Source organism: Pelodiscus sinensis, chromosome 1 (genome assembly GCF_049634645.1).
Source record: "Pelodiscus sinensis isolate JC-2024 chromosome 1, ASM4963464v1, whole genome shotgun sequence".
In the NCBI taxonomy this organism is placed as follows: Eukaryota; Metazoa; Chordata; order Testudines; family Trionychidae; genus Pelodiscus; species Pelodiscus sinensis.
In genome coordinates this window covers 252130453-252143505 of record NC_134711.1, presented here as the reverse complement: position 1 = coordinate 252143505, position 13053 = coordinate 252130453, and the positions used below count along the sequence as shown (strand labels likewise).

At 46.7% G+C, this 13053-nt stretch overlaps 1 protein-coding gene across 1 annotated transcript in view; it reads right to left on the bottom strand.

The window, feature by feature from the left end:
- DCT (dopachrome tautomerase) overlaps window positions 1–13053 on the bottom strand; it is a 44512-nt gene that overhangs the window by 21693 nt on the left and 9766 nt on the right. The window contains exons 2-4 of the mRNA XM_075918823.1: window positions 10344–10643; window positions 7917–8017; window positions 5864–6030 (exon numbers count right to left, since the gene is read on the bottom strand). Coding sequence (XP_075774938.1) covers window positions 5864–6030; window positions 7917–8017; window positions 10344–10643 — 568 coding nt within the window. The remainder of the gene's footprint in view (window positions 1–5863; window positions 6031–7916; window positions 8018–10343; window positions 10644–13053) is intronic.

Sequence of the window (13053 nt, the reverse complement as noted above, 5' to 3'; positions counted from 1 at the left end):
TCATTCTTGTCGCTCTTCTCTGTACCCTTTCCAATTTCTCCACATCTTTCTTGAAATGTGGCGCCCAGAACTGGACACAGTACTCCAGCTGAGGCCTAACTAGTGCAGAGTAGAGCGGCAGAATGACTTCACGAGTTTTGCTTACAACACACCTGTTGATACAACCTAGAATCATATTTGCTTTTTTTGCAACAGCATCACACTGTTGACTCATATTCAACTTGTGGTCCACTATGACCCCTAGATCCCTTTCCACCATGCTCCTTCCTAGACAGTCGCTTCCCATCTTGTATGTATGGAACTGATTGTTCCTTCCTAAGTGGAGCACTTTGCATTTCTCTTTATTAAACCTCATCCTGTTTACCTCTGACCATTTCTCTAACTTGCTAAGGTCATTTTGAATTATGTCCCTATCCTCCAAAGAAGTCGCAACCCCACCCAGTTTGGTATCATCTGCAAACTTAATAAGCGTACTACCGTTCTTTCTTTGTTCACTGTTTCATCCCAAGCTCAGGACAGTATTTGTGCTTGTTTTGCCTGCACTTTACCCCAGCTGGTGGCCTCATTAATGTCCCACTGAATATTAGGATACTCCCATGGAAGGCAATGGCAAAAATCCTATTCATTCCAAAGGCAATAGGATTCTGCCTGGGTGGATATCTGCACCCATCACAAAGCCTCAGACACGTTTTCTAAAATTGCAATGGACTCCAGGCAGAGGCAGAGATCTGTCCACATAAAGTCAGGTGCAGGACTGGGTCTTTTGCTAGTATATGACAAAGAATTCTCATAAAAAATTAGAACTATATTACAAGCTGCTACATGGGTGTGTGTTTAAGATTTAGAGGTCTATGCTATTGTATTCTTTGAGGCACGTGTGACCATATAATTAAAGACCATATTATACACAGGGCAATGCAACAGTCACACGTTTAACCTGAGCTTTCTCATTTCCTGTCATGTGACATTTTATTGTACAGCTGTATCATTAAGTGTATGTAAGTTTTGCTTCTTAATTTCCTTGTTTTTGTCCCAAGGAATAAAAAGGAAAATCCAGAGTTTTTAAATTTCAGGCTGTGTTCCCTGTAAACTGTGCACTTGTGCAGCTGCTCAGGAGAGATTCCAGGGCTGCCCAGCTGACTAGCAGAGCGCCCACACCAGGCAGCATGTGTTTCCCCTGGTGGTGCCCATTCACACATGCCATGGTGCACATAACAAAATTTATTGTGCACAGGAATGGAAAAAAATCTGCCCAAGAGGGAAAAGATTAGCGAGAATACTGGTGTCAGTAGATGAGTTTACAAGACTATCTCCCCTTACAGAGTTCACAGACTTGCCATAAGGAGGCTCTGTCTTCCACTGCTATATGGATGTTGAAGTTACAGCAGGACTTTCTTATGGCTTGATTTTCAGTTGCTGAGATATGTAATCAGAACATAAGAATAGCCATACTGGGACAGTCCAGTATCCTATCTACCGACAGTGGCCAATGCCAGGTGCCCCAGAGGGAGTGAACAGAACAGGTAATTATCAAGTGATCCCTCCCCTGTCACCCATTCCCAACCCCTGACAAACAGAGACTAGGGACACCATTCCTACCCATCCTGGCTAATAGCCATTGATGGATCTAACCTCCATGAATTTATCAATTCCCTTCTGGAAACCTGTTTAAGTCCTGATCTTCACAACATCCTTTAGCAAGGAGTCCCGCAGGCTAACTATGCACAGTTTGAAGAAAAGCTTCCTTTTGTTTGTTTTAAACCTGCTACCTGGTTAATTTCATTTGGTGAGCCCTTGCTCTTATGTTATGGGAACAAGTAAATAACTCTTCCTCATTTACCTTCACCATACCAGTTATGATTTTATAGCCCTCTATCATATCCCCCACTTATTCTCCTCTTTTCTAAGCTGAAAAGTCCAAGTCTTTTTAATCTCTCTTCCCATGGCACCCATTCCAATCCCCTAATCATTTTTGTTGCCCTTTTCTGAACCTTTTCCACTGCCAATACATGTTTGTCTGCAAATTATCTTTGTCTGCCAATATGTCTGTAAATTTCATCGTTTGAGTTGAAATTTTTCATGTTTGCCTCAAGACAGAAGTGTTTTTTTGGAAATCTGAGCACATGTCTATTCAGTCACTTTGCATTTTTTCTTGCACTATTCAAAAACAGCCAAAACTTTCAGACTGGCCAGTCTTCCCTGAGTCTTTGTGAAGAATTTTAAATAAAGAAGACCCTGTCTCTTTTAAGGAAATTCCCAGCAGCCTAACTATATGGGTTAAGTTACACAAGTGTAAACCCCTAATGCAGAAGCAGGGCACTGTGCGAAGCAAGGCTTACGAGAGGAGTGGGCAAGATCTAGCCTGCCATGCCGTTTAATCCAGCCTGTGGCCTATCCTGCCACGACCCCGACCCTAGGCCAATCGGGAGGCAAAGGAGTGCGCAAAGTCTCCCCCTCCAGCCAGGGGTGCATGGCACCAGCGGGAACCACCAACTATTTAAAATGGCTGGAAGTTTCACCTAGGCATCACATGCTCCAGCTGGGTAGGGGTGAGAGACTTCATGTGCTCCCCAGGCCAATCAGGGCCTGAGGGTGGGAAAGCACATGAAGTCTCTTCGCCCCGCCAGGGGCATATGACACCAGAGGGAAACACCAGCTGTTCAGAATGGCCGGGGGTTCCCTATGGGCACCATGCATCCCTGGCAGAGTGGGGCAGGGGCAAGAGATCTCTTGTGCTACTCAGCGGCTCCTCCAATGTCCAGGGACAAGTGGCCACAGCAGCGGCTCCTCCAGCCTCCAGGACTGGCCCAGGACTGCGTGGCCATGGCAGTGGCTTTCTTGGGGCCAGCCTGAGAATGTGTGGCTATGGCAGCAGCTCCTCTTGTGGCCAGGGCCGGCCCACAACTGTGTTGCCGCAGCAGTGACTCCTATGGCGCCTGGGGCCACACCCAGGACAGCTGGGATATCATCACATGACCGTGGCCCCAGCTTCAGGCCTGGGGAAGGGCTGTAGCTAGGTTAGGGCTGCGTGGTCGCTGGGGCAGGCTGTGAGTGGCTGCTGGACCTGGAGCTGCGGTGTGACATGGGAGTGTTGGGAGCTGCTCTGGTGGTGGCTGCGGCTGCGGAAGGAGCTCAAGCTGCTGTTCTTCTACCATCATCATCAACAGAGCAGCGCTGGAGACAGAGGTTTGTGTGCGGCTTAAAGTATCAAACTACGAGCCCGAAATCGGAGAACTCAGCAAGGGAAAGCCAGGCCAAGGATCACACTAAATGGTAAGATCTGCATCTTAATTTATTTATTAGTGAAACTGCTAAAATGTAAGTAATACTACAGTAAAACTCCATTGGTCTGGCATCTGATGGTCCGGCACTCCTGATGGTCTGGCACTATCAGGAACCCGGAAGTGCTCCGGACAGCCGGACCATTAGAGCTGCTCTGCCCCCGGCTTCCCCGATTCAGCCGCTGCTGAAACTGACCAGCGGCTGAATCGGGGAAGCCGGGGGCAGAGCAGCTGGAGTGCTGCCGTTAGGTCCCATAGCACTGCCCCTCGGGGCTGCGGGACCAACCCGGCAACACCCCAGCTGTTCCCAATTCAGCCGCTGCTGAAACTGACCAGCGGCTGACTCCGGGAAGCCTGGGGCAGAGCAGCTCTGCCATGGGCTTCCCAGAGTCAGCCGCTGGTCAGTTTCAGCGGTGGCTGACTTAGGGACGCCTGGGGCAGAGCAGTCGGGGTGCTGCCGAGTTGGTCCGGTATTGCCGCCCCTTGGTCCTGTGGGACCAACCCGGAGGCACCACATCTACTCTGCCGCAGGTGTTCCGATTCAGCCGCTGCTGAAACTGACCAGCAGTGGCTGAATCAGGACGCCTGGGGTAGAGCCAGACTATCGGAAGGGGGGGCTATGAGGGGTCTGGGGTGGCATCCCCCCCACACCACCCTAGACCCCTCATAGCCTCCCCTTCCGATAGTCCGGCATATCTGATAATCTGGCACCTCCTGGGTCCTAAAGATCCCATATTATCGGAAGTTTACTGTATTAAGTATCAATGGCACGCAGACCCATAAATAGAAGTGAATAAGTTAAATCTCGGCTTAAATTTAAAGCCACTTCTAAAAGATTTCCGACCCCTGATCTGATCTGACCTCCTGCAGATTTCAGGCCACAGAACCTGCAATAGATCTCTGGATAAGCAACTAATATCCTCCAATCGTGTTTTAAAAACTTCAGGTTACAGAGAATTCACCATTTACACTAGTTCAAAACTGCAAGCAACCCTTGCCCTATGACAGATGTGACTTGAAGCACAAGAATCATATGAACAGATGCAAAGAATCCAGAAGATTCTAATTTAATTTAAAATTAAAGTGCATTTTCACAAACTACAGACATAAAAAAGCAAAAATCCCTCTCCTGTAACAATGCTGGGAAAAGAGTTTAGAAATGTCAGTAACCAAAAGGAAAACCAACTATTCTTCATGTTACAAAGAGATGTGGGAGGCAGTTATATGATATATAGAAAGAGGCCAAGATTTTTTTTTTAAATCAGTGCCTAAAGTTAGCCTATGGAATAGATATTTAGATATTCATATGAGAGGCCTGATATCTAAAAGTGTTAACCCAGGGTGCCAGGGAAAGGACATAGTCCTTTCATTTTTTTGCCATCGGCCTCACCCCTGTCCTTCCTTTTCCCCAAGAGGCCCAGACAGCTGTGGGGAGAGGTCGACATTCTACCTGACTAGGGTGGAGGACCTAAGATTGGTCCCCCTTATCCCCACTGCTCAGGCACCCTGCCCAGGGCAGATGGAGCGTTCATAGCTCCCCGCAGTTGTCCAGGCTACTTTCACCATGGCCCAGCTGTGACTCAAGACCCTGCTTCCTGATCAGGCCAGAAACTGGAGTTCGGTAAGAGTCATAAGGGAAGCTGTAGGCAGGGGGAAGAGCCTGCACTCCCCAGCCTAGCTCAGGCTTTCAGCATGGCCATGGGACAGGATTTCAGGGGGAAATGAAGGAGACAGGAGTAGGACCACAGAGAGGGCGGAACCTTGTGGCAATGCCACTTTTAGGAAGAATCTGTCACAGCTCTGCTGAGCAGCTCCCAGGACCTTCATGCCACACCAGGCTTGGATGAAGTGTGCTAACCATGTGTTATATTTTGCTGTGTTATTGAAATGTCCGTTTTTCATCCTAAGGTCCCAATCCCGAATGTGAATCCTCAGTTGAATCCTGGCACTTACCCAAAGCCCCATTGACTTCAACTGGAAAATGCCCAAGTATAGTCAGTCACAAGCTCAGGGCCTTATTTTGCAAGAAACCCATTCAATCTCATTTAAAAATAAATCTCTTTCTAAATCTGAGCTGACATCCTGGCTTCATTGAAGTCAATGCAAAAAGTTCCACTGGTTGCAATAGGGCTAGGATTTCACCTTTGTATTTTCCAATTCTACTGAAGAGGAACTGATTTTCTAATCTAATGTGAGCTTACTATTAAACACACTGAAAAATTCCGACTGACAAAATTTTCAAGGGCTCTTGGGTAGCAAAATGAGCTACCATACTAGCTTAGCCCCTCGAAATGGCAAACACGTCTAAAACCTCAGTCAGTCTTAAAATTACTATCTTTAAGTAAAGACATGTATCAATTTAAAAATAAATCAGACTAAAAAATGCATGAGGAAAATATCTCTCAGGAAATCTTGACTGACACCTGCCTTTAGCCCATCCAATAAGTTTCACCATTTTCAGAAGGAAATCTGCGTTCTTTTTCTCACCATTTGTACAAGTTGCTAAAGCAATTCATGCTGTTAGTAGCTAATGAAAACAAATGTTAGTTCGAACACTGGTTTCCCCCTGTGCATTTTATTACCTATTGCAGACTATTTCCCAGCGTGAGAACCTGGAATTCTGACTTATTAGGCTTGGATCTTCTGGTCTTGATGCTCCAAAAAGCTGATCTGTACACACATCACACACATTTTTACCTGTGGCAAAATTCCAATAGGGCAATGCAAAGGATTCATTGCCAATCAGTCTCTATAATGAAAAAAGAAACATATTAGGAAGAAATCACCCTATCAGAAAGAGAGAGAGAAAAATTATGTCTAGATTGCAGAGTTTTTCCGAGATACCAGAGGTTCTTTCAGCATCCCTGTATTCCTCTCGATGAGAGGAATAACGGATGTTTCAAAAGAGGAGGGTTTTCTGAAATTTGGCCCCGTGTAGACAGGCCAAATTTCGGAAAAGCCTCTTCCGAAAAAAAAGCAGAAAAAGATACGCAAATTGCATTTTGCAATTTGCGTATCTTTTTCCAAAATAATTCCTGCAGTCTAGACATAGCCAGAGAGAGAAAGAAAGGGTATGTCTACACTACCCCGCTAGTTCGAACTAGCGGGGGTAATGTAGTCATCCACAGTTGCAAATGAAGCCTGGGATTTGAATTTCCCGGGCTTCATTTGCACGAAGCAGGCCGGCGCCATTTTTAAATGCCGGCAGTTCGAACCCCGTGCCGCGTGTAGCCATGCGGCACGGAGTAGCTAGTTCGGATTAGGCTTCCTCGTGGAACGAGGAGTACAGCTATTTCGGATTAGGAAGCCTAATCCGAACTAGCTACTCCGTGCCACGTGTAGCCACGCGGCACGGGGTTCGAACTGCCGGCATTTAAAAATGGCGCCGGCCGGCTTCATGCAAATGAAGCCCGGGAAATTCAAATCCCGGGCTTCATTTGCAACTGCGGATGACTACATTACCCCCGCTAGTTCGAACTAGCGGGGTAGTGTAGACATACCTAAAGAGAGAGAGATTACTAATATCTGGCATGTCTATATTTTGATATTTAAAACCCAACTGCCATTTTCTCAGAATATTGTTTCAACTTCCTTCAGGCTATTAGGTCACTGATTCAAATCCAAGCAAGGCTAATAGTCATCTTAACGAAGCACTATACGATTTGATGGACTCATATGTTAAGTGGATCCTACTTTGGATTTGGACTGAAAATGAAGATGGCCCAAAAATGGTGATTCTGACATTCTTGGGAGTCAATAGAGACCAAGTATCAGAGGGGTAGCCGTGTTAGTCTGAATCTGCAAAAGCGACGAGGAGTCCTGTGGCACCTTATAGACTAACTGAAGTGTAGGAGCATAAGCTTTCGTGGGCAAAGACCCACTTCGTCAGATGCATGTAGTGGAAATTTCCAGAGGCAGGAATAAATATGCAGGCCAGGATCAACTGCTGAGCTACAGTTCATCTTTAAGTTTGACACAATCAACTCTGGATTAAACAAAGACTGTGAATGGCTTGCTAACTACAAAAGCAGCTTCTGTTCCCTTGGAATTCACACCTCCAGATCAGCTGCTAGAAGTGGGCCTCATCCTCCTTGATTGGATCACCTCATCATCTCCAGCCTGATCCTGGCCTGCATATTTATTCCTGCCTCTGGAAATTTCCACTACATGCATCTGACGAAGTGGGTCTTTGCCCACGAAAGCTTATGCTCCTACACTTCAGTTAGTCTATAAGGTGCCACAGGACTCCTCGTCGCCTTTAATAGAGACCAAGGGCTCAGAGTGAGCCAGCATGTGAGAAATAACCTGAGTAAACATACAGCTTATGTCAACCTTCTCTCTGCTAGACTCTTCAGACCTCTTGTGTAATACTTGTTGATTATTTTATTTTTTAATGGGAGGGGATAGAAAACCAAAGTCATCTCACCAATAAGCATTTCCTGAACACTCAATTCACTTTGAAAAGAATGAACAATCATTCTTGAGATTTCATTGTGTAGGGATTGACTCTATCTCAGATGTTCAGTTATTCCAGGGAATTCAGAGTTGGCACAACAGAGATTCCAAGTAATATGAGCAGTAGTAAGAGCAATGTGAGCATTTCTGAAATATGCCAGGATTGGGTATGTTGCTTACCTGGAGATCTCTTTCCAGCAGCAGCAAATGGTACCTATGCCAAGTAACAAAGGCAGGTCCTTGGTGGGAGAAATCTATAGCAGTGAATGGGCGGCCAGGTCCTATAAACAGGAAGGCACAGTAGAACTACAGCATCCAGTTGAAGTTAGACAAAAAATACTTTATATAACCTGCACTGTGAATTTAAAGCTTTGTTAAACTGAGCTCATGCTGGAGTGCTATCCATTAGTTAATTCGAACTAAGCTAATTCGAACTAACGCGTCTAGAACTAAAAACTAGTTCGAATTAGCGTTTTGCTAATTCGAACTAGCAAGTCCACATTGAGTGGACTCTGAACAGGGCTTAAGGATGGCCGTAAGCAGTGCCGGCAGGGCATAAGAGGAGGATTTAGAGCGTGGAGATGCTGTCTCAGGCTAGCCAAGGGCTGCGCTTAAAGGGTCCCGACCCCCACCCCGGACACACAGTTCTAAGGGGTGCCCCACTTGCAAAGAAGTTCTGGCTTGGAGTGCCCAGAGTACCCACACTGGGCACATCACACCACTCGGCCATCAGCCCGGCTGCACTTGCCGCAGGCTGCCATCTGGGGAGAGGGGGTAATTGGGGGGCTGCAGGAGAGCTTCCACCCCCAGAAGCCCGCAGAGCCAGCCCAGTCCTCCCCATCGGGGGCTCGTACCCCATTCCTCCCTCACCTCCTTCCACTTACCCTTCCCTAGCCCCCCTTCTTATTGATGTACAAAATAAAGATAACGTTTCTTCCAACATTGACTCTGTCTTTATTGAACAAAACTGGGGGGAGACTGGGAAAAGGAGGTGGGAGAGGGGAAGAGAAAGGCTGGGAGAAGGGAGGGCAACTAACATGATCAGGGGTTGGGAACAGGTCCCAGATGAAGAAAGGCTACAGAGACTGGGACTGTTCAGCTTAGAAAAGAGGAGACGGAGGGGGGACAGGATCGAGGTCTCTAAAAGCAGGGGTTGGGTGGAGAGGGTGCATTCAGAAAAGTTCTTCCTGAGTTCCCATAAAGAAGGACTAGAGGACACCAAAGGAAAGGAATGGGTAGCAGGCTTGAAACTAGTAAGAGAAAGTTGTTCTTCTTCACAAAGCAAATAGTTAACCTGCGGAACTCCTTGCTGCAGGAGGCTCTGAAGGCTACAACTAGAACAGAGTTGAAAGGGAAGTGAGATCAAGTCATGGAGGTTGGGTCCATGGAGTGGTCTTAGCCAGGGGGTAGGAGTGGTGTCCCTGCCCAAAGTTTGTGGAAGGCTGGAGAGGGATGGCACGAGACAAATGGCTTGGTCACTGTCTTCGGTCCATCCCCTCCAGGGTTCCTAGGGTTGGCCGCTGTCAGCAGACAGGCTACTGGGCTAGATGGACCTTTGGTCTGACCCAGGACGGCCATTGTAAGCTCAGGGCTCAGGGTCGGGGGTCTCAGTGGACCCCCTTGATTTTCATGCACACCTGCTCCTGGGTGGCTAGGCTGGCAGCTCTCCTGCCCTAGACGGCCACTTTCCTGTGCCTAGTGCGGAGATCGTGGACAAGGTCCACGATCTCCGCACTAGCCCAGGAAGGTGCCCGCCTCTTGCGGTCCAGGGCAAGCTCCCGGGAGCCGCCAGCCTGGTCCCGGCAAGAGGGGGTGGGCTGGGGGACATCGGGTGGGTGGCTCTGTGCTGTGCCAGGTGCAGGGTCTGCTGGCTGGGTGCTGGCAGGCTTGCACCTGGCACGGGCACCGTAGCCAGCCCGTGCCCCTTTAAGGGGTCCGGGGCCGGGAGGGGGGCATAGAGTTTCCCTGGTGTTGGCCAGAGTGGCCACCAGGGAAACCTGGGGAGGGCTAGCCTCCCACTAGTTCGAATTAAGGGGCTACACAGCCCTTAATTCGAACTAGCTAGTTCGAACTAGGCTTAATCCTCGTAAAATGAGGTTTACCTAGTTCGAACTAAGCGCTCCGCTAGTTCGATTCAAATTCGAACTAGCGGAGCGCTAGTGTAGCGCCTATGAAAGTTAGTTCGAACTAACGTCCGTTAGTTCGAACTAACTTTGTAGTGTAGACATACCCTGAGATAGTTTCAATTTCATTCTGCCATTGCTGTCAAGGTGTCTCTGAGAAAGTGCTGTGCACCAAGGCAGACAGCAAAGGAATGATCTGGGGGAAAAGGTCAATAATTCACATATAAAAGGTACAAGGGTCAAATTTTCAAAAATGCTCAAAACCCAGTAGCCTCCTGCTTAGTCATCTAACAATATGGGCAGAGTTCTCAGAAGATCTCAGCTTCCAATTCAGGTATCTAAAGGCAGTGAACACATTTTCAAAATATTTAACATGCAGTGGCTTCAAATGAAGAAAATGGCTTGATGTTTTTCAACTTACTTATCCTTGTTCAATTATTACATTTTGACCATTCTAGATGCCTTAGTAAAAGAAAGTACTGACCTAGTAGGGTATCCCTGACTGAGTAGTAGTGAAGCCACACAAAGTAGTTATAAATACTACAGTTTGCAACTTGTGGTTCCGTTCCATTGAGCCCAAGGAGACTCAGCCAGTGCTGTGTAGCAATCACATAGTCTGGGTGCGTGGTATTCTTGGCACGGTCTAAAGCATCTAAGAACTGCGCTCTCTCTGCTGCAGTCAAGGCATGGATATTTTTTCGGACAAGAAGTGGTTTTCTTTCATCACAGTTGAGGCCAGTCCAGCCAAACTTGCAGTCACCACAGTTATAGCCAGCAAAGTTTCCTGTGTTAAGAGAGAGAGTGCGGATTTAGGAAATTGTGTCTCTATTAATTAGTACACAAAAGAACAGACTGAAATGCAAAGGAACTGAGTTTGCTAGTTTGTCTTTTCCCTAGAGATTTCTATTCTGCAGCTGAGAATATTGGCAGCTTTGCCAGTTGCTTAACTGAAATGATGGCATACTTCCTAGATTCGTACAAGGCAGGTTATCAAGACAGGCCTACAGGATACTAAGAACTCTGGGCCTCATACAGCATAGCATTTAAATATGACCATAGTCTCGAACTAATGGGATTACTCACCTGCCTAGGTAAAGCAGATAATACAGTGTTTTGCTAGCCTGGGCCCAGATTACTCAGTATTGTACAGGACTGATCCCAAAGATGTCTGACAAGGACTGCTGCTCTTCAAGTGTATTTTAAAAATAACAAAATTCAGGGCTGCTGGTGATGCACTGAAGTATCATTAAATGGTGCAGTGATACTATATAAAAGTGTGAAAAACTGTACTATGTTGGCGGGTCTCTCTTTACCCCACTGCCTTATGGCTAAAACAGACAGGGCATCCTTCTCCTGACAAGTGCTCTCGGCTCAGGTTTCCACAGTGTTTTGAAGAGCTCTGGAATGCATGGTATAGGCCAGGGAAGCACAGTAATCCCATATGGCTCTGTTTTAGCACTGACACATAGAACAAAGCCAAACAGCCTTATCACACAAAGTGCATTTTATTCTACCATCACTTCATAAGGGCATTTAGGAGTGCCACTGGGCCATGCTGTCAGACACTAAGCTTTATTAAATACTTCTGGAATTACTTAGATAATAGGATTTCAATCTTGTTCTCTTTTTCCAGCCTGGTTATCAATTATATTTCCACCGGTTAATGTCAAAATAATTATTTTCACCAAACGAACTAGCTCATCTACTTTTCTTTGAAAAGTGCAATGGTAAAATAATGTGATTGAGCGTTACTGTTTTGTACGCTGGGGTAGCAATTCAGCTCATATTCAAAACACAGAAATGAAATGCAGAAAATTGAAAAAAGGCAAAGTGTAATGAATGCTGCTAACTTCTTATTGCTTTGCAGTGATTCTGAAGTACTTCATATCCAACCACTATCATGACTTGTGCCAGAAACTCCTGCAATAGCTTCATAATAATCCCTCCTAGAGGGTAAACAATCATATACCAGTTTCTGCTGTCACTTATTTCAGCTTTACTCTTGTGTGGCTGAGATCAGAATCTAGCCCACTGGCTCCAAATACAAAACCTTTCTAATCTGCATTCAATAATTCAATTGAAATATTGCCCATAAGTGTAATTAGTGTCAGTTGCCAATTTACAAGGGTCACGTACTAATGCAGCCGTTCTTAACTCATGCTTGCAAAGTGCTTTGTCCAATTCAAAATACACAGCTTATTCAAATAAGAATAGGGAGGAAATGTCTCAAGAATTGTGATCACTACTTTTCATTGTAAGAATTTGCAAAAAGCTGAGTTGCACATTAGATATAGTAAGAGCATTTAAATGAGCTGGAAAAGGCATGCAACAGATTCAGAGATTACAACTGAAAAGAACTAATGTGTGTATGTTATCTTTCAGTAAGGCTTATGCCAAAATGTGCTTTGCATCCACTTTAAAGAGTGGCTATTTTCGCATCTACCAGAATATTAAGTCAATTCTTTATAGAGAGCAAGGTTGTGAAAGCGGCTTTTCAGCGGGTTCTTTGACCACAATTCTCTTTGGAAAGAGAGGAATTGGGTTTCACTGATCACAGTTTACCATAGTAGCACATTAAGCAAAGAAGAACTAGAGCTTAGATCTATAAAGAAAAGTGTAATTAAATAAAGAGGACGATTCAATAAAAAACAAGACTTACCCGGCATTGCCCAGTTCCTTCAGGGTGGGAGGTTGATGGCGTGAGGTGTGCTGAAGTCAGGGCAGGGCCTTGGGAATGTGGGGCAGAGCTCAGGGAAGGAGACTGGGGGCATGGGAGGGTGGAGGAGTCAGAGCAGGGGAGTGAGGAGGGACTGAGGGCAGGGAGTGGGGGTGGCCGCTGGCTTCGCCCCAGGGGAGGCGCAGGGCAGCAGGGACTGTGCACCCCACCTGCGTGCTTGTTCCTGGGGGCCAGCTGGGGCTCCCACTCTCCCCTGGCCTGATAGGGGCCTTTCTCCCTCCCCCTCAACCCATCCTGGCTAGGCCCATGGGGGCTCTCTCCCTCCCCACTGACCTCTCCCATGGGAGGAGGGTTAGCAGGAGATGCCTCCTGGGCAAGGTGCCCCACTTACCTGATCTGCTCGCTGGCAAGCAAAATGGCAGAGCCCCAACCCTGCTGGCCACTCTCCTGGTGGCATGGCTGCCCCTAGTGGCAATTTTGCAGAATAGTTCTTCCCTTCGGGCTTGCTGCCCCCAGT